Source organism: Dermacentor silvarum, chromosome 3 (assembly GCF_013339745.2).
Source record: "Dermacentor silvarum isolate Dsil-2018 chromosome 3, BIME_Dsil_1.4, whole genome shotgun sequence".
Lineage (NCBI taxonomy): Eukaryota > Metazoa > Arthropoda > Arachnida > Ixodida > Ixodidae > Dermacentor > Dermacentor silvarum.
Genome location: NC_051156.1, coordinates 175251492 through 175271793, shown reverse-complemented (window position 1 = coordinate 175271793; position 20302 = coordinate 175251492). Strand labels below are relative to the sequence as shown.

General features: G+C 44.2%; 1 protein-coding gene across 1 annotated transcript in view; it reads left to right on the top strand.

Moving 5' to 3' along the window:
• LOC119446126 (structural maintenance of chromosomes protein 5-like) overlaps positions 1 to 20302 on the top strand; it is a 69409-nt gene that overhangs the window by 32679 nt on the left and 16428 nt on the right. The window contains exons 12-19 of the mRNA XM_037710480.2: positions 1874 to 2082; positions 3264 to 3441; positions 4629 to 4690; positions 9854 to 9920; positions 10489 to 10590; positions 14531 to 14605; positions 17294 to 17410; positions 18732 to 18854. Coding sequence (XP_037566408.1) covers positions 1874 to 2082; positions 3264 to 3441; positions 4629 to 4690; positions 9854 to 9920; positions 10489 to 10590; positions 14531 to 14605; positions 17294 to 17410; positions 18732 to 18854 — 933 coding nt within the window. The remainder of the gene's footprint in view (positions 1 to 1873; positions 2083 to 3263; positions 3442 to 4628; positions 4691 to 9853; positions 9921 to 10488; positions 10591 to 14530; positions 14606 to 17293; positions 17411 to 18731; positions 18855 to 20302) is intronic.

Genomic DNA, 20302 nt, shown 5'->3' with positions numbered 1-20302 from the left:
CTGTTGTTGAAATACTGCATTTGCAAAAATATAACGTAACCAAGAATTTATGCAAAATGTGAAAGCTGGGCAGTAGACCTTCAATTGTGTGAGAAAATTTTGATTATTATATAACCAGAGTGTCGAATTGAACCCAAACCGAAAACTGTACCTGAACGAGAATTCTAGCCAGAACTGAACTGAACACAAACGGATATTCTTAGAACATGCCTGAACCCGAACCAAACCTGAACCAAAAAAAAAAAAAAAAACAATAATAGTAATAATACAGGTTACTGTTTTGGCATGAAACAGTCCAAGCAGATAGGGTGCAAGTGGGTGCTCAATAGATAAGTGATCCTTTGAAATTATTACTTTTTCAGTTGGTGCACCCCACGAGCAGATTTTTACAAATAACAAGTTACATTATGTGCTAGAATGGGTGTTTCTAATGGTAAGGTGTGTGTGTGTGTAAAGGTGGGTGTTGGTAACTTTACGGCCACATAGGCAGAGACGCTTGCCATGCCAATTGTGTTCCGTGGCAGAAGCATTCTTTCAAGGGCACTGCAGAATTGGCATTTCTGTGGGAGCTCTCAATTCAGCCGTTAAACCAGCTCGCTACTGTTGCTAGGTAAAGCATAAAGCGCACACTCCAGGACACATGGAAAGCAAGAAAGACGGTGTCCACGAGAATGAAAAATGTGAAAAACTAGTTCGTCAGCACAACCTGCAGCAATGGCACTGTGGTCGCTAATTAATGTCATTAACTTCTCAGTGTGTGGTAACAACGGCTGTAAACGGCACAGGATTGCTTTTCTTCTTCTTTTTTTTTTTTGCGCCTAGCAGAGTATACAATGCTCTTCAATTTTGGCAAATCATTTTTGGGCCACGATATGTGTGACTGGGACTTTAACTCACATTTGATGAAGCGCAAAAGTCTGCACCGCATGCAGTTGCGCAAGAAATATTGTTGCGGTGTTTAGCACAAACTGGCCTTTTATTGCTGAACACAATCCACTAAAAACTTTTTCTAAGAATTGGAAATATTCAATATCTGATTCAATATTCAGCGGTGATTTTTCTCAAATACTCGCAGTTGATTAAATTAAACAATTTTGCTGCTCGAACACCCCTGTAAATTTCCACTGTTTTGCCTGTAGTAAGTGTGGATGACAATAAAAAGAAACACTGCAAAGAGGCGCCATACCGCATGCAGCGCACTCTTGCGACGACATCGTCAAAGATGAACGTTTTTGTGTTTATGGCTGCTGTAGCTGTACAACATTAAACATCATTGATATTTATGGAAAAACATTGATTTCTGTCTCCCATGTGCCAAAAAGCTCATGTCTTCCACCGCCTGACTATTCTAGAGCATGTGCAATGCGGTCAAGTCTATAGCACTGTGCAGCCATGTCACCTTTCGGACAAGACAGTTTACTGTACCAAACCAGTTCGCGAACTGGTTCACTGTTGCAAACCGGTTTGCAACAGGTTAGAAATATTTATTTTTCCAAACGAGAACTCAACCAAAATGAAATTAGTGTGCACCAAACATGAAATGAACCGGTACATTTTTGGTTTGACACCCTGATTATAACTTTTAACTAAGGACTTGTAAAGCACCCCTACTGCCAAAGCACCCCTACTTTAGCACATGCCAATAATACTTATTAATGAGGTTTTACTAATGGTGAGAAGCAGTGTACATTATTTCGAAAAGTATTCTAAAGGTATAATTTGTTCGATTTGCTTCTGAGACTATTCAATTCATATTCGATTTTGTCTTAACATTTGCTATTTGCACACCTCTGATGATTAGTGTTGTGACCTTTTTTTAAAAAGATATTCCTGTTCTTATGGTGGACATGAGATATCTCTGGTGCATTCGCAGATTGACTTGCTGAACTCTGGTGATGCCAAGTACGTTGAGGCGCAGATTCCAGGGAAAGACCTGCTGGCGTTCGTGGCAGAATACCCAGAAGACCTCAATACATTTCTGGCAACGATCAGGGACACTCGGAATCTCCGAATCAATGGAGTTGTTGTTCCAATGGAGAGCTTGGAGTCCTTCAAGCCACGTAGGCCACTTTCCGAGATCAAGTAAGGTCCTACATGGTGTGGATGCAATTTGTGTTACACTTCTAGGTGTTGCATGATTAGCATGCTTACCAATATTTCTCGTTATGTTTACAAATGTTGGCTTGTCCTGCGATTTTACTAATGTTGTGCCAAGTTTTGCGAAAAATAAATTCTGTTCTTGAAAAAGTGCTAAAGATGTTGAAAGATGGAGTGGTGCAAGATAGCAAAAGGAAAGGATGTGTGTAAATAAGAAATTGTGATGACACCTGGCCACTATCTTGTGGCAGCACAAGATGTATACCACAAGGATAGCCTCCTATACAGCCCACACCTGGTACAACAAATCCACATACAACTAGGCTTGTGCGAATATTCGAGCGCTTCGAATATTTGAACGAATATTACTTTCAGATATAACAGACAAAACTTGCAGAGTCGGCAGTTACTACGCTGTTATTGGGAGATCACAGTTCGTGGACGCTTCGTTTATGTAATTGCTGATAACGGTTCGTGATGGCATCCTTCCTTTTGAACTCCATAGTACTTCTTCGGCTGAAGCAACATTAAAAAACGTAACTTCGAGGCTCTCGGTTTCTTGTGGCTGATGCTGCAGCCATACTTTTGCAAAATGCCTGCATGCCGCAGTCGCTTCTGCTTCCAGCCAGCTAGAATGCTTTGCTATCATATTCAGAATCCACTTGCACATATCCCGCTGATAGCAATACATATCATGAGCTCGAAGAAAAAATGATGGCGGCTGTGCTCGTAGTTTCAAAATGGCAGGTCATTGGGACCAGCCGGGCGTCGTTTCGAAAAAGCTATGCCACTGTATTTTGTTCTTTAGATGACGTTCGTAAGGGACACTTAGCTAGATGCGGAAAATTATCGGGAACAAAAATAAAGGTACTGAATATCCTATTTTTGTACCAAAGTGGTGTCGAATTGCAGCTGCCAATGCCGGCTACAGTGTTGATAAATTTTTGTGCGTTTTGAAGGATAAGTCCGCATATAACGAACTACTGATAGAACAACCAATTTTTGAGGACTGTTATAAATAATTTATATGAATTTGGCATATCAAAGGGCATAAAAAGTGCAAGTTTTAACAAAATAATATCCATAAAGAAAACAGTTTTAAGAGCAGACTCCCTCATTAATTTGTCCATTTCTTTATTCTCTTGTGTCTTGTCTTGTTACTGCAGGCGGTATGGCTTCCGGGCGTACATCCAGTCTCTGTTCTCCGCCCCTGATGGAGTGATGCGCTACCTGTGCAAGCGATACCGAGTGCATGACATCCCTGTCGGTGACACACGCACTGAGGACTGCCTGGCTGAAGTGCGCCAACTGGGGATTCGGCGGTTCTACACCAAGGACAACCTGGTCAGCAATTCCATTTGCCTCCCTCCCACCCATCGTCCTTGAGCACGTGTTTGCCATGAACCTACAGGTCACTTTTGATGATGTTTGCTCACAAAACTTATTACAGCGGAACCTTGTTGATGCGATTCTGCATAATACGTTTTTCTGGATAATAAGTTTTTTTTTTTCCCCCGATAATACGATTTTGTTGGATAATACGTTGGATGATACGATTTTCGGATGATACGCTTTATCTTTCTGTTCCTGTATGAGAGTCCACTGTAAGGGGCGCTAATGGTATTGTTGAGTCTCGAGAGGTGTTTGTATAAGTTGAAATAAACTTCAAACAGGGTGAAAAAAGTAATACAGTAGACGATCATTAATTTGACAGTGGCTAATTAGACTTTTGGGTCAGTTCAATCCCACTTGAAAGTCCTGGCCAGCACCCCTAAATTTCTATGGGCCAAAACGTTCATTATTATGATCCTGAAATTAGCCCTCATTGGATAATTAAAGCTTGACTGGTCAGCACGAATGCACTCGACTCCAGTGGAGCCCTATTGGTGACCCCGATTGTTGTAGCGCCCGTCTTGGTTGTACAGTTGACCCCTGCAATTACGAAATCGGCGGGGATAGCAAAAAACTTTGCTATCGCGAGAATTTCGTTATCGCGAAATAACGCAGTACAAATAAAGATATGGTCAGCAAAATTAAAACTTAATGCCAAAATTCAGAATAATGATTGTTATTCAGTTTCCTTATCATGTTAACGCCTCAGTACTACGAACTAATATTCTGACATCTGGGGATTCCTGGATTTCCGTGTATCATTCACGGCAGCCGAAACAGTAGGCTAGCAGATGACAAGGCGCAGCGCATGTCTGGAAGACCTGAGACGGCGCCTGAAAGGGGGGGGGGGGGGGGGGGGAATGTGAGCAAGAACTTTATTCTGTTTTTTAATCTTTTAGTACATGGCCGTGTAGTGGTTCGGAGGCTGCAAAGGTGTCTTTTTTGCATGTTTGAAACTTGTGCACCGCATTGGGCATCTATTACCGTAAAGGGCAATGACGGATATAATGAAGTTGTAGATATAGAAGAGTTATTCCTGTTCCCCCTTCAACTTTGGTAAATTGAGGTGTGAGTGACTAAATATTTTTATAGAAGAAGGCTTTCTTCTTCGTAACTTGCGTGTGTTTTTCACTTTTCAGTACACCGTCAAAGTGTCGCAGTATGATCCTTCACGGACTACGACTATGTCCTCAGAGCTGTCGTAAGCATTCTTTATTTTTTTCCTTGTGCATTTTTGGTAGGACATTGGATGTGAATGCACTCAATGCATTGAGATTACAAATTTTTTATTAGGATTCCCAGCTATGTAATCTGGTGATTTCTCTTCCTTGTTTGCTTGTTTGTTGAGCTTGCTCTATGAACGTTACATCAAGTTTTGCAAAAATTCTGTTATGCAAGAAAGGTTTAAAGGTGTTGAAAGATCGTATGGCGCAAGATTGCAAAGAAATGCACCCAAAAAGAAATTGTGATCGTACTTGCACTGCCCTCTTGTGGTGGCACAAGTTTTCATATACCAGATGGGTGTTTGATTTGAGCAAACTTATTTAGACAAGTTCCTGAAGTAGGCGAAATCAGCGGCAGCAAAGTCGCTGAAAAAGTCACTGTGGTCTAAGAATAGTGTTGATTGGTGGTCTCCGCTGTTTTAAGCTTGCTACTGCTTCATGTTCTGCAGCTAAAAAGAAATTATTAATAATAAAATGCATATCTATCGCACAAAAAAATGTGCGCTCGGGGCAGACATTCTTACAATGCCTTTTATTCCCCTCTCCAGCGTTTCTAGCACTGGATTTTTATAAATTTTTAGTGTCACATGTGTGTACAGTAAGCTCCTGTTAACTCTAACCTGCAAAAACAGGCAAAAAATTTCATCTAAGTGAAGGCACGAAAATATAAACCCTCTCTTCGCGCATAGACCGCATGGAGCCCTTCGAAAATGCAGTCAATGGCTAATTTTTTTAACATGCCCGATAATTCGGACCCCATAGAGCCAATGTATTAAAATGTCTGAAATTTCGGACGCAAAAACCCTTCGCCATCCGATTTTCCAGACATTTAGCTGTGACCGCGAGACCGAAATGGCATTAATCGAAGCCACCACCGCCGTCATTTTTATTATCTTGCAGCCTCGAACTGGCACTCTCCCACACTGATCCACTGGCAGCTGTAGCCACCATGCTAGGCCTAGCTGCTTTGACGTTTGCTACTAAGCTTCCTGCTGTCCGTTGTCGTGTTTTCAAGCAAAGCTTGTATTGCCTCACAAGTGTGGTAGTGGTGTGGTGATGGTGGGGACACGCTAAAACCTTTTCGAAAACTCTCGTCTCGTTCACTTGGTATATACCAAAGTTAGCATAGAAGGGTATGAATGTATGACTAACATGACTGATAGGTCATGACATCAATAACAACACATGCTCTTCAGTTACATCACGATTAACGATAATAAAATCATGCGTTGCACGTACCTGCATTGGATATGCGTGTATGAGCCAGGACAAGAAACAAGGAAAGAAAGAAATCACGTGTGGCTCATCCACGGCCACACATTTCAGCTCCGCTGGTTTACCATCTGTACAGCGTGTGGTTTCGGCGGCCGGATGGGAAGGCCGCACATGGTGCATTCCGCCGAGGAGCAGGCTGCATTTAAGCAACGGCGCCGTGAACTCGCTCGGGAAAGGGCTTGTCCTCGACGTGCCGATTTTAGCGTGAGGGCTTCCAAAGCCCAGGCGAAACGTGGGCAAAGAGCCACGGACCCCGAGTTGCGGGAGTGCAATGTTGAGGCCAAACATCGGTGAAGAGCTGTCGACCCTGAGTTTAGGGCAAACTAAGCGGAATGCCCACGACAGCGTTGTCTTGCCACCAAGCTTCGCTTACCCCCATTTACTCGACAGGGGGAAGGGATAGTGATTTTTTCATTGAAAGAAATCGCCGTTGTCAGCAATGGCGCCTACTCCGCCTTTGTAATCTTCGCTGATGGCTTCAACGCGCGGAAAGCACAGCACGTTGCAAAATAGCTGTTCCCAAAAGTCAGCTTCACCGCTTACAGCAACATTACGTGGTGAAGCAAATGTGGTGTATTGCGGTGAAGCATACAAGTGGAAAGGGGCAACTATCACGGGACACATTATGTATTCTTTAATTATACACCTACCATCTCCTGTAACAGTACGAGCACCAGTACATCTATTAAGCTTACTGGCAGGCCTGCAGAGCTATTTCATACATGCCTGTGATTTGAGCCCTTGGGGGTGACGTTTGGGAAAACAGTCAGCCTATGGGTGACGTTTTCGCCACTCATAAGGAAGTTCCAAAGAAAAATCGGACATTGACTGTACCGCTAGTAATATTTTCGGTTACTTTCGTGTGCACCGACACTGGAGACATTGGTGTATACGGGCATCAGCGTTATTGACATTTTGCGAGGACAGCATGCTTGGTGCAAAGTCGTGTAACGTGATTCATCCTAATGATATATTTGAAGCCAGGCATCGGAGCTTAACCGTTTTCAGACATCCAAAAAGTTGAAGCTGCTAGTTTCTGTATTGTAATGAATTCAGGGCAATTTCACTCAAACTGAAACTACAGAAGAGTGCATTTGTCACCCGCCGTGGTGGTGTATAGCTTTGGCGATGCACTGTTATGCCTAAGGGCGCGGAATCAAATCCTGCCCATGGCAGCTGCATTTAGATGGGGGCAAAATGCAACAAAGGCTGTGTACTGTGCATTGGGTGCACCTTAAAGAACCCCAGGTGGTCGATTAATCCGGAGTCCCCCACTACGGCGTGCCTCATAATCACATCGTGGTTTTGGCACGTAAAATCCCAGAATTGAATTGACTTAAGCACAATTGTCACGCCTTTAGCAGATGCCCACGAGTGATGCGGCATTTACGCCTCACAGTACGCGAGCAAAAAGTGAGTGTCCTTATCAAGCCACAATCTCGCTGAAACGCTGTGTCCTTGCATGCTGGCTTCCTTTGGGCTCAGCACATAGGCTGGTCGTGCTGCTCAAAAGTGCTGATCACCTTGCCCAAGGTCACAGTTAATTCACTGTGACCACATTTATGCGTCACTGACAGCTTCCTAAATGATATGGAGAAAAGAAAAAAAAAAGACTGACTCCCAGCTCACCGGTGCCGCGTGAGGCCACAACAAAGTGGCAGCGAGCAGCCGAGCAATTGTGCGCGAGCGGTGATAAAAAGTAGGGGGAAAGACGAGTGGGGAGCGCGGCCCAGCGTCTGGCTCTCCTAGTGCTCCGCCAGTGGATAAGAAGTGAGTGCAAGCGATGCTGCCAATGCTTCCCTCTTGCCTTTTTTCTGGTATTTTTGAAGTTGAGATTTCGAGATATCTGGAGTCTGGTGCAAAAACGTCAACGAATGGGTTGATACCAAGGCCGAAAAAAAAAAAAAAATTACGCTTAACCTATCTTTCGATATATCAGAGTTCGGGTTAACGAGGGTTTACTGTAGATGAAATAGACACATTGATTGCGACTTGTTCGTCTAGCTCAGCAGCCTACATTGCAGTCTGCAATTATATCGCCGAATGGCTCGATAGCCATGCCCACATTAATGCAACAGTAGCGCATTGAACCACCATCTGCATAACCTCAGCGCATTACACCACCACTTACTTGCAAACCTCACGCAACAGTGTTCGAAAGGAGCTTACAGCTGTTCTAATGAGTATTTTACACCTGGAGGAGAGTGACACCGGGTGTCAAGCTTTTGTTTTCTCTCTCTCCTGATACGATGCACTTATTGTTAACACGAATTCACTGGAGGTGGCTTTGCCCACTTAAACTAACTCCGGCTAGTGCATAAGGCCATGCCTCTTTTTGGTGCGTCAATCCTGTTTGCATTAATGAAAACTGCTAAAAAAATTGTGATGCACAACTGTTTTATTCATGTAAAGGAGACTACTGACGACACAATAAATCGGGAAAAATGTGCAGTTGTGAGTGTCATGCTTATTCATATAGAGGTATCTGTAAAACAGCTATTTCAGTGGCGTTGGAACATTTTTTTCACTGGGGGAGCGGAAAAAAAAAAAAAGCTACCAAAACATCATCATCATCATTTATTTTTCTCACATGCCCAACATTTCATAAATAAATGCAACAACACACAGACATAAAGGCAATATTAGAAACAAACTACAATTTGGTTTAATAACTGCAACAAATAATTAAGAACGTAGTGCCTGAACTGTATGTTTTGTGCAACGTTTTGTCAGGTTTTTGTTACCGATATTCTATAGATTTCGCCAGACTGTCTTTATATACATTCATCACTTTCAATCATTTGACGCAATTCCATTTACCTATGGTAAACTATGTTGTCAAAGAGATTTAAACATAAGAGAGCTGGCATTGAGAAATGTACAAATCAATGACGTGGTACACCTGTCGTTCAGGTAGTGTTTTGGAAGCGACAGCAAACTATAGTACACATATGAAAACATGTGTATGGATATAAGTGTAGAAAAGAGGAAAGTAAACCAGTCCGACAGCTTTTCACTTGTTCGCTCTTTGGCGTCATAATCTACTTCAGCAGCGACAATTTACTATATTATTTACTATAATAATTTACTATTGTTACTTTGCTTTTAAAAGTATGGTTAATTTAAGGCTTAATGATATGAATCTTTGTAACTGCTTTTTGTGTAAATAAAATGCGCGTGATCGACCATCTGTAGAACGCCAACTTCAAAGACAGAAATTGTCTGTTTTTTTGTTTTTTTTTCACCGACAGATTTTTGTTAAAGGATAATAATAGATATTTTGTGTGCAACCACAGAAATTTTCTGTATAAGTGTTTGTAATCTTGCCATTTAACTGGGGGAGCCATGCTCCCTCTATTGTAGATGAGGGGGAGCCGTTGCTCCCTCTGTTCCGACGCCCCTGAGTAACCTAATACTTTAGCTTCATCTACAGTCTACATAGTGTCCTTTTATCTTTCTTTTGAAACTCCACGTTTACCTGTCCTTACATCAGCACTACTTCCATCCATTCAGGTGTCTGTAATATAATCACGAGACCATCATTCCTGTCTTATTTCCACATGTTGCACCCCCCCCCCCCCCCTCTCCTGCATCCATGGCCTTTGTCACATTTTCCTCCTTCTGTAATAGGCCGTCTAGGTTAATGTTTGCCAGTTTGCTCTTTTATTTTCTCAAGGAAGCTTTAGTTTTGTGAAATTTGTCTTCTCTCTCCCTCATTCTTCTCATTTTTTTTATTTTTTTACATGAGTGAATGATTGCTTTCCTTCCGAGCTGGTTTCTCATGTACATTTCACTAGTTCGGTAGATTAGCTGTGACCTGTATACTTATATTCCATTCTTTGTTTGTTTGTTTAATCCCTGTTCAGTGCACCCCGCTTGTTGACCATGTCCGTGGATGTCACCAACTTGAACAAGCTAGAAAAAGACAAGCAGGTGAGGGCAGTGATAAATGAACTTGGTATACTGAGCATACTAGTGTACCTTTGTATACATTCGAAAGCTTTAAAGTCCTAGAGTGTGAGATGTGCTACAGAATCCCTGCTGGGCAGAGCCCAGCAACATATCTTGTCACTCGAAAAGTGACTTTGATGAAATTCGTGGCAAAGACTTTTCAACTGTCACTGTCAGATGTGTGAATGTGTATGAAAGTGTGGCAGGCACACGATGCAGCAGTCTTTTGCCCCCTCAAAATATAATCTAGGTTTCATTGAAGTTCGAGTAGGTTGATTGGTAAAATATTGAAATGGGGGCCTGCTCAGCGTAGTGTTGCTAATAAAAATAATGATGCATCGTTTTTCGTTATGTGGTGTGCTGAGAAAGTGCAAAAAGTGCAGGTGCCTTCATAGGGCATGAGCCAGTCTCCTTTGATCTGTGCGTGTACAGAATTAAATAATACGAAATAAAATCTCACTTTTTATGGTGTTCTTTCACTTAGCCAAAACTTTGTGATCCTGTGGCTATCATTGGAGTCTGCATGTCTGCTTATTAACTCTACACGCAGGCTCTTGCTGAGGAAATTGCTGCAAGATCAGCTGAAATGAAGAAACTTAACGTAAAGGACAGGACTCTACAGCAACAACTTGAAGAGCTGAGAACGGCAAAGGTAAGCTTGATGGTCGTAGGTAGGTAGGTAAAAACAATCATTTTTGTCCGGCAAGTTAATAGTGTGGGCTTCACCCTGCCTATGCGTCAGCCAAGAGCCCTTGGGCTCTGGTGGCATCATAATGATGCATCTTTTGTGATAAACTGTATTTTTTTTTTAGGTTTCTTTCATTATGTTTGTTTGATCACTTGTACCCAACGCATAGCTGCCAGCTCCTACGATTTTATCGTAACATACCTGGAAATTGTTTGACTATTTCTTGTTTACATCACGCCATAGCCTCCTATATACTTCATGCCTGCCCATCGGCGCCGAGAACACAGGGAACCGGTCGTCGCGCCTAGTGCTGTCACTCACCACTAGTTGGCGGTGCTACCCCAGAATAGAAATACAGGACGCTCTACGGCGGCGTGCGCTGTAGCATAAGTGTATATCACGCTATTTTTTTTTTACCGGTGCCGATTCTATTGTTTTACAACATCTGCGGGCGTTTAACACCGACACAGAAGCGTACAGGCCGCCGCGCATTGCTTCTTCCAAAAGAAAAGAACGATAAAAGGAAAACCACAGCTCTTATCTTTACTAGTATGAAGCTTCATTTTCCTTCTGCTTATTATTACATATGTTTTGTATATCAGTGTGGAAAAAAAATAATGTCAGCTCTAATAACTGCACAACAAAAACTATTTAAAGTTTGTGGAGCTTTCGTGACAGGGGCTACTGTGAAAAAACTTTTGCGATGTCGTTCTTGTCCGTTATCTTCAGCGCAAAATTGGTGAATACAGGGCGGAAGAACTTTGTCACCATGATCTCAAACAGCTTCTCGTGATGCTCAGGCACTGAACAATTGCATAGTTCACGCTCTCGCAGCACTTGAGCAGCATTCACGGCAGTCTCCCTCAGCGGCTGCTTAAAATTTCTTAGCTTAGCGAGCACTACTTCAACCTACTTGTGCAGAGAGTTCAGCACAACTACGACTTGGTCTGACCAATACAGCAGACGGCTTCTGTCTTGAAGCCTAATCAGAGAATCTGATGGCGCCGAGGGCTTGGGCTTTGTCAACACACTGAGGCATTCTTTGCAAGACACCCGTTTATTAACAGCTTAACAGCTCTCGATAGGTATCCGCCAACCATCGCTAGTGCTGCACATTCTGGCGAACGAAACTTTTCTTTGCGCCGGCTAACGTGGTTGAACAGCGCTGCTGTCGCTTCTTTGGGAAATTTTTTGGATGGTTCTGGCGTAGTACTTACGCTCAGTTGCCGGCGTAGCGACGAGCATGTGCTATCTTCCGTGTCCATCACGTTGCTGTTTGTCGATGTTGACGCAATGCCTGTCTTCAGAGACTTTTCTGTTCCGCACAAAACTGCCCGTGGGTCTGTCTGATCGTTGCTTCCAGCTGACCTCCTCAACCACCCAAAAAAATATTCATTGGCGTCAGACGAGAGCTTTCTAGTCAGAACAAATCGAAATTGTATCTCTCTCAGCAAGTATCTGACGCATTCCACGTTTGACACATTCAAACTTGGAGCCACTTCTCTGGGAGTTCTTCATCGCTCGGAATTTCATGAAATGAGATGCCCGGGACCTATCTCTTACTGTAGAAGGTGCATCTAGGTCCACAACAATACGTCATACTACTGGGTATCAACTCGCAAAGCGCCCTATCAAACCACTTAGAGTAGCACAACTCACTCGTGACCACAATGTCTTCTTTTCGGCCAGAAGGCTATCATTTGCGCTGCTGTTAGACGTCCTCAATGTGGCACCGACAGTCTCACCACAGCCACAGTCCTTCAATACCCTGCGGCAGCTCACAGCGTCAATCGAAGGCAGAATACATTTTTTTTTTCCCAGCTGTGGACTGCTGCAGAAAGGTGGTGATCGCTCAGCAAGCCAGAGAACTGTCGGCAAGCGAGGCAAATGCGTATTGTCTCGATTTGACACTAATGGAGATGCGCACACGCAATTTTTCCCGCCTTTAACCATGCACGGCGGCTAGCGAACTATTCTGGGGTAGCAGCGCCCCTAGCGGGCGACCTGCGAGGAGGTCAGGAGAGGAGGTTGAACGGCGCTCCCGGAGTGATTGCACGGGCACAGAAAGTATATAGGAGGCTATGATCAGGCTTAAAGCAGAATCGATTTAAAAAAATATAAATGCAGTCGGCAACTTATTCTTAGAGCCGTGTTTTTCGAACGCATACCCGCAGCGCCGTCACCCACTCCACAGAACCTGTGTTTAAAGGCAAACATATTTTCACCCGCTGTTCAATGAATATCCTATTAATAAACTTCAACTTCGTGAATATTTCTGTCTGTGATGCAGATTATTCCAGCTGTGAATGTAGAGGTTTTGCCTGTTTACAGTGTTCCTACTGAACAAATGCTGCAAATTCTTAAAATAAATAGTCCACATCCTGAGTGTTAAATCAATTTTTAGTATTTCTAACTGGAGCTCTCACTTGTATTTTTCAAACCTTAGTGTTGGCAGGTCTGCCAACGCTTCTAGCATACTGTATCAATTGCATAATTGCAGCAGCGCTTGTGACCCCTTTTTGTTGTTCCCTCTCATGACACACATCAAAGTCTAGCACATGCCACCATGCAGCAGAAAAGTGAAATAGGTCGCACATGGCATGGCCTCGGAGATTGCGTGCGAGCTTCCAGTCTCAGAGGTGAAGCAATGGGTAACTGGGCGTTGTCTACCATGTGGCGACACCCATAATTGATTTCTCCCTGGCAGGTGTGGCAGGCAGCAAAAGAGGGTTGTGTCTCCGCAGCACTCTAAGTTGAATTTTAAACACTGGCTAATATAGTTGCTTCTTGTACATACCTGACTTTGCTGGCCATAATATTGTTGTGACACTGTGAGCTGCCAGTGTACTGATTTTGGAGGCTTAGATTGAGCACAAACAATAATTTTTGTCGCATTTCTTTGGGCTCCAAAATCCAAGACAGCTTAAGTTCTCCCATGTCTTTATATTAGTGTATACAGTAGAACACACTCATAACAATGTTAAAGTGCCACGAAAATTCTATTGTTATAACCGATAATCGTTATAACTGGGTTGCATGAAAAACAATCAAAATAGGGGGATGGTAGAGCTGTTCTGAGAAAACTAATGGCGGGGAAGCCAGTGCCTCTCCCCACCACCTTCCTCCATCCGTCTGCTGATTGTTTTGACTCGTTTAACTGTTTAACTCTGCTTCCTGCGTGCTCCAATTGTGTGTAACAAGCCGTGGCTGTCGGCGTTCAAGAATGGCACTGATATAACGACAGCAAAGCGGGGTCACGGGCGGCAAGTGACATCCGAGCTCTGCCGAGGCATTGCATTGGTGGCCTTAAAAGGTAGCTCTTAAAAAATGCGAGAAGGTTTCTGCGACAGCCTCTCAGCTTGAGAAATCCAGAAGAGCTGGGGCGAGATTGCCACAAACATCTCGCCCCATACTTCTCAATGGTTTGCATGAGGTAACTCTGTGTCCATTAGCATTGCTTGCTTGCGAAGCTTGCCGACATCCTTCTCTCGCGAAGGTCCCTCGCGAAAACGAAGCCCCGGAGGGACTGAATCATCTGCAGGGCCTCCTGTAAGGACAGCGTTGAGGCAGCCTGTCCTACCGTGTCATTGCTACTGTTGTCGCCGTCGCTATCCTATGCAAGCACATTCGCGGCTATAGCCTCATCAGTTAGATGCGGGTATGCGATCGCTTATGGCTTAGACTGTGGTATGTGCGAAGTTTTGCCATTCCACAACATACCCCAACCCTAATTTTGGATAGTACGGACTTCGCATATAACGAACCTTTGTTGCTGGTTATCACGCTCCATTGTAATGATCGTCGACTGTACTTGCAGTTGTGGGAAACGTGCCTCCAGCATTGAAAACACTGGTAGAAAAATTTATCTCTTGTTTCATTCTATTCATTGCTTTTCTATTTGCAGAAGCAGCTTATTGGTGAGCTGTCGCACATTAAACAGCTCAGTGTTGTGCTTGAGCAGAAACGCAATGCCCTCCAGGTTAGTCACATTACTTTTACCATCGCAGCCATCTACTAAAGATACTCTGCTAAGATTCGCTTTCACTGTTGATCATGAGAAAGGTGCAGGGGTTGATTGATTGTGGCTAAGGGGTCATGTAATCATGGGAAAGCGTTCTGCTTGAATTGAAAAGATAACGATATGTGTCATCTCGCATACAGTAAAATTGTAATAATTAATTTTAGTTACTCTTATGGGAAAGTATCTTTCTCTGAAATCTCGTTTGGTTGCCATGCTCCTTTGACCGCAAGGTTATTTAAACACATTGCCTTTTCCTAACTTTACAAATGGTGACTGTTTAAGTACCTTTCCACTGCTATCTAGTGGTTTTATACATTTTCTTAAAATCTAGCTCATGCAGATTCACTTATCCGACGATAGCATTAAATATGTGCAAGAGCATTTTTACTCTGTGTTACTTTTTACCAAAATCACTCCTTTGAACAGTTTTGCTTCGTACTTTAAATAAGGGTAGTTGTAGTAAGACTTACCCATGTTCCGAGTATAGTGCACAGGCTGTGCATGGTATCGTGTACAGAGAAAGAGACGCAGTGAATTCTGGGTTGTGGCAAATGTAGTTTAATGAGGGTCAGACTGCTAAAGAATTCCTTGTTTTGAAATCTGTGTGCCCCAGATGGTCAGAATTCAGAGCTTTCTGCTTAAGTATGCTTTGCAGCCAAAATGTGCCTTTCACACATTAAAGTAAAAGAGCCGCAATGTTTTACCTGGGAAGCTCGCAGTTTGCTCAGTTGCAAGTTAAAGTATAGCTCGGCTTGCCCTTGTGACAATGTATGCTCCTCTGTTGAGATCACAGTCCTGTTATTTCAGAGCAGGTCCTTGAAGGACAGTACGTAATACCTAACTGCGCTCTTGTACAGTAAAAGCTCGATGATACGAATCTCATGGGGTCACGAAAAATATTCGTATTAGCCGAAATTCGTATCATCGAAACACAATTAAAACTACTGTCGAATCTCGATAATTCGAACTCGAAGGGGCCCGAAAATTTGTTCGAATTAAAAGGACATATTTTTGAAGTATTCGTGCACCATAGCACAATGCACGAACGGTGCGAGTCGTGAAATATCGCGGCGCGCAAGCGCATAGCAAGCGCGGGCCACGAAACTGCCCACGCCGGCTAACGGTCGCTTCCCGATAACGACGGAAAACGAAGCTTCAGGGAGCGAGCGGGCGGCGCCGGCACACGGATGCGCGCGGAGACCGTCGAAGGTGAGGGAGGAGGGCGGCAGGGAAGCGGATATGGCCGCGTCAACTCCGCCGCTTTGGTGGCTCCCCTCGCCCTCCCTCTCAACTCCCTCGTAGCTCTCTCACCTTCGACTCCGTGCGCGCCCGCCGCCGTGCTGGCGCCAGCTTATTTTAGCCGCCCCCTGAAGTTTCGTTTTCTGCCGTTATCGGGAAGCGAGCGTTTGCGGGCGTGGCAGTTTCGTTGGCCCGACTGTGCCTTCGCCGCTGCTTCCCTCTGCGCTGCTGCCGCAGCGTGCAAGGTCAACATGTGACTAGAAAATAGAGGAGAAGGGTTCACTGCCACTTTATCCACGTGGCTGAGACGTCGGCACTAGTGTGTGCTAGAATACGGTTGTCTAGAACACTCTAGTCGGCACGTACATGCTTGTTCCGGCGCGATGCAGAAACTGCGACCTTGCAATTTGAGAAAGGGGGAAATTTCCGCCGCGGGTTCTTTTTTTTTTTTTTTTTTTCCGCCGTTCCATCGCGCGTGGCATTGAGGGGTCTCTCCTGAGCTTTTGCTCTATGGCGGTGTCGGAGCAATGCCGGTCGGAGGCGCCGCCGCGTGATTTGGCGCGCTGCTAAGAGCATTGTCGGTACGCGCTATGTTCGAAGTAAGAGTGTTCGAATTAACGAGATTCGACTGTAGCTAAATTGAAGAGTCAGAGGTGAACTCACTCAGGCACATGTACGTAAAAAGCATTTATTTCTTGAAGCGCCATCGCTTCAAACTCTTCGCGCCTAGTCGCGGAGTCCGCGCTGTCCGGCGCCGCGCCTCCGCACCAAAAGAGAAGGAGAGAAAGCGCGTGACTGCGCGCTGTTCTCTTTCGCGGCCCTCGGTGGGGCGGCGTTTATTCGTATCAACCGACGCAGGCTGAAAATCGATTCGTAACAACCGTTCTCTAGCACGTTGCAAAGTAATGGGGCTCGGCCGGGACCACAGAAAAATTTATATCATCCGGAAATTCGTATTAGCCGTGATCGTATCATCGAGCTTTTACTGTATTAAACTAGTCTAAAGGCATTTAGTTCTGTGGTCCTATGTGGCTCATGACGGAAGACAATACAAACATGCATGATTACATTTCATTACTCATGACATTGCAGCTGTCACACTGTGTGAAGATGTCTGTCACAAGAAAGTATATTTTATCACGGTGGTTTTTTTTTTGTCAACCTCGCTTTTTATTTGTTCTGAATGCAGAGTAAATTTTACGGAAGGTGTTTGTTGTTGCATCATTCTCCAGGGGAAGCCTTGGAACTCTGCTCATCAAGTCTTGAAAACTTGCAATTTGCTGGGTGGGCTGTTAGCTGCATGATTGTGCATTAATTTCATGCTTTGCATCATGCACTGTTGTAATATTGCGTGTCTCGTTGCATGCAGTTTCGGCTTAGATCATGTGCTGTGCATTTCTCCTTTAGCGACTCCAAAGAGAAGCCATCAACCTGGACACGGAGCGTCAGAAGGCTGCCATTGAGCAGCGAAAAATCTGTGCCTGCAGAGTCGAAGAAGCGAAGAACTATGTCAAAAAGCTAGAGGTGCGTTCTTAACATGCGCAGTGCTCCTGTTTGTTGATCCAGGAGCACTTCCTTACAACAAAGTTGTGTTCAGAGCAAAGTTTTGTTTTTTATACCTGATGTACAATTAGAATCGAGAAAATACTGCCGAATGTATCAGTGGTGTGTTTTGACAATTTTTCTGTTTCGTTTAATTCGACCAGCCGGATAATATACCAATTTCGTCAGTCACGTCAGGGTTGAATTAATGGAAGTCTACTGTCTATGACTTCTTTTGAACCGATGCATAATGACTACTGCAATTTCTGACATCACCCCGGATCTTGCTAGATTTTTTGTACATGATGCACACACAATGTCGCAATACAGAAAATGTGCCCATGGACAGAGTTGCCATAATTGAGATTGTCACCTCACTTCTATGCAATGCTAAAGCAAAGCTTTTTTTGCGCCGTCAGACTGGTTTTGATGCTGTATTGATCGGACTGTGTGGACAGCAGTTCCGTCGATGTTGTGCGGCGTTTGCTGTTCGGTTCGTTCAGTGTTCCGAATTGAGCGACACCTGCTGGTATGTTAGCAAGCTGCAGTGGTGGAATAGATGCGAAATATTCACTTACATTGATCACCACAGTGTGTTAGACCTACATTTTACCGCGTAAGCTGTTATGGGCTCATTCCAATAGCCGTTTCGGTCTAGGACACTAAAGAGGTCGCTATTAGAGTCACCATAGGGGTCGGGTGCATGAATGCTGACTGGTCAGGTTCGAATTATCCAGTGAAGGCCAATTATAGGATAAAAATAACAAAAGATTCGACCCATAGAAATACATGGGCACCGGCCGAGACCTTTGGTCGTGATCGAGTTAACCAGGGTTGAAAGAATTGAAGTCTACTGTATTGAGGCTCAACTGTAATGAATGCTCACTTAGTTGTTCTGCATTTGTTCCTTATAACGTTACAGTGTTACCATTTAGTTTCCACTAGTGTGGCTGTACCTTCGAGCTGCCTGTGAACCACTGTGGTGGCGTAGTGGCTTTGGCGTCGCGCTGCCAAGTCCAAGGGTGTGGGATTGGATCCCGGCCGCGGAGTCCACATTTCAATGGCGGCAACGTGCAAAAACTCCCGTGTAACGTGTAGTGGGTGCATGTTAAAGAACCCCAGGTGGTCAAAATTTATCCCGAGTCCCCCAGTATGGCATGCCTTTTGATCATATCGCGGTTTTTGGCACGTGAAATCCCAGAATTTAATTTAATTTTCAGGCTGCCTGTAGTACCTAACTTTACGAAAGTCCTGCACTACAGACTGTCCATAACATAGCAACTATGGCTGCCCACTTTTTCAGGCCTGCTACAAGAAGCACCGTCTGTTTGCTGAGCACCGCCTGGACATGGTGAAGGCTCTGGATGACAGGAAGAAGGCCGAGGAAAAGCTCAGGGTGGCCCAGAATGAGTACCACAATGTGGAGGTATGGTATAAAGCAGACTCGCCATTTCTTTAGCTGTTTCTGTACGCCCTTACATTAAGTCCATGCACTGCAGCAAACATTATAGAGGTGTGCTAAGGCATTCATATTAGTAGCTGGATTCATGCGATATATGGACAGAATTGTCTATTTATTCCACAGATAGAATGTTATGTGGCTAAGTGGCACTGAATAGTAGCCTGAAATCACTAGCCTGAGCACATGGCCTGCAATGCGTTAAATATGACTTGATTCGGTGCTCTCGGTCTCGTGGCACCCAGTCTGCAGACTGAATTGACAATTGATTTTGTCATACAAATCCACTGTGAAGAGCCGGGAGAAATGTTTTTACCCTGTGCTGAAGCTACATTTTTATAGTGCAGTATGGTTGCATGAACATGCATACCTGCCAAGTCTCCCGGATTACCCGGGAGACTCCCGGATTTTGACTGTTTCTTCCGGTTGTATGGTTGACAGGAAAATATCCTGTAAATTGCAGCTGTGTCCTGTTTCTATCTGCGTCCAATGCTTTGTCAGGCCACATTGGCAAAAAGAATCCAATCCAATTGGAAGTTCATCGTGCAAGAAATTGGTGAGAAATTAGTAGGGAAACAGAGCCGCTCCTTACTCTGACAGGGTTGTTGCGTTCCACCACTTGCAACACTAGATTCTTCATCGTTGTCCATGCTCTGGCATTGCGTAGGCCTACGGTCAGTCATGGCTTTAAAAGCAAGGAGCGCCAGCGCAAAAAGTGTCTTAAGTATTTTAATGTAGTGCTCAGCCGAAGTGGCGTTGGGTATTTTGTTGATACCACAGAGCAATGCAGAGTGTGAGCGGCAATTTAACATCGGCAAAAATACGAGGACGCAGTGCTGCTCATTCACGTGTCGCTCATCTAAGATGCTGGGAAACGTCATCCTTGCAAAATGTGAAAGAAATGAAATTTCTTACAATCAAATATTATCTGAAGAATTTTCGAACACCCGCCGTGGTTGCTTAGTGGCTTTGGCATTGCGCTGCTAAGCACAAGTTCGCGAGTTGAAATCTTGGCCGTGGCGGCTGCATTTAGTTGGGGGCGAAATGCAAAAATGCCGGTGTGCCATCTATTGGGTACACGTTAAAAAACCCCAGTTGGTCGAAATTAATCCGGAGTTCCCCGCTACGGGCGTGCCTCATAATCAGATGGTTGTTGTGGGACGTAAGACCGAGAATTTAATTAAATTTCAAGGAATTTTTGAAGACAAAATTAGCAACAACGAAATGCTTGCAAAAGTGAGGGCATTGATGTTAGTGTGGTCATTTGTATATCTGTAAATAAAATTGTAATGAAGTTCTCCTGTCCGTACTTGAAAATATAGACATCAGTCGGTGTAGCCGACTGACCCCCCCCCCCCCCCCTCCTTGGTTGGAAGATCTCTTGGATTTAGTTTCTTCGAACTTGGCAGTTATGA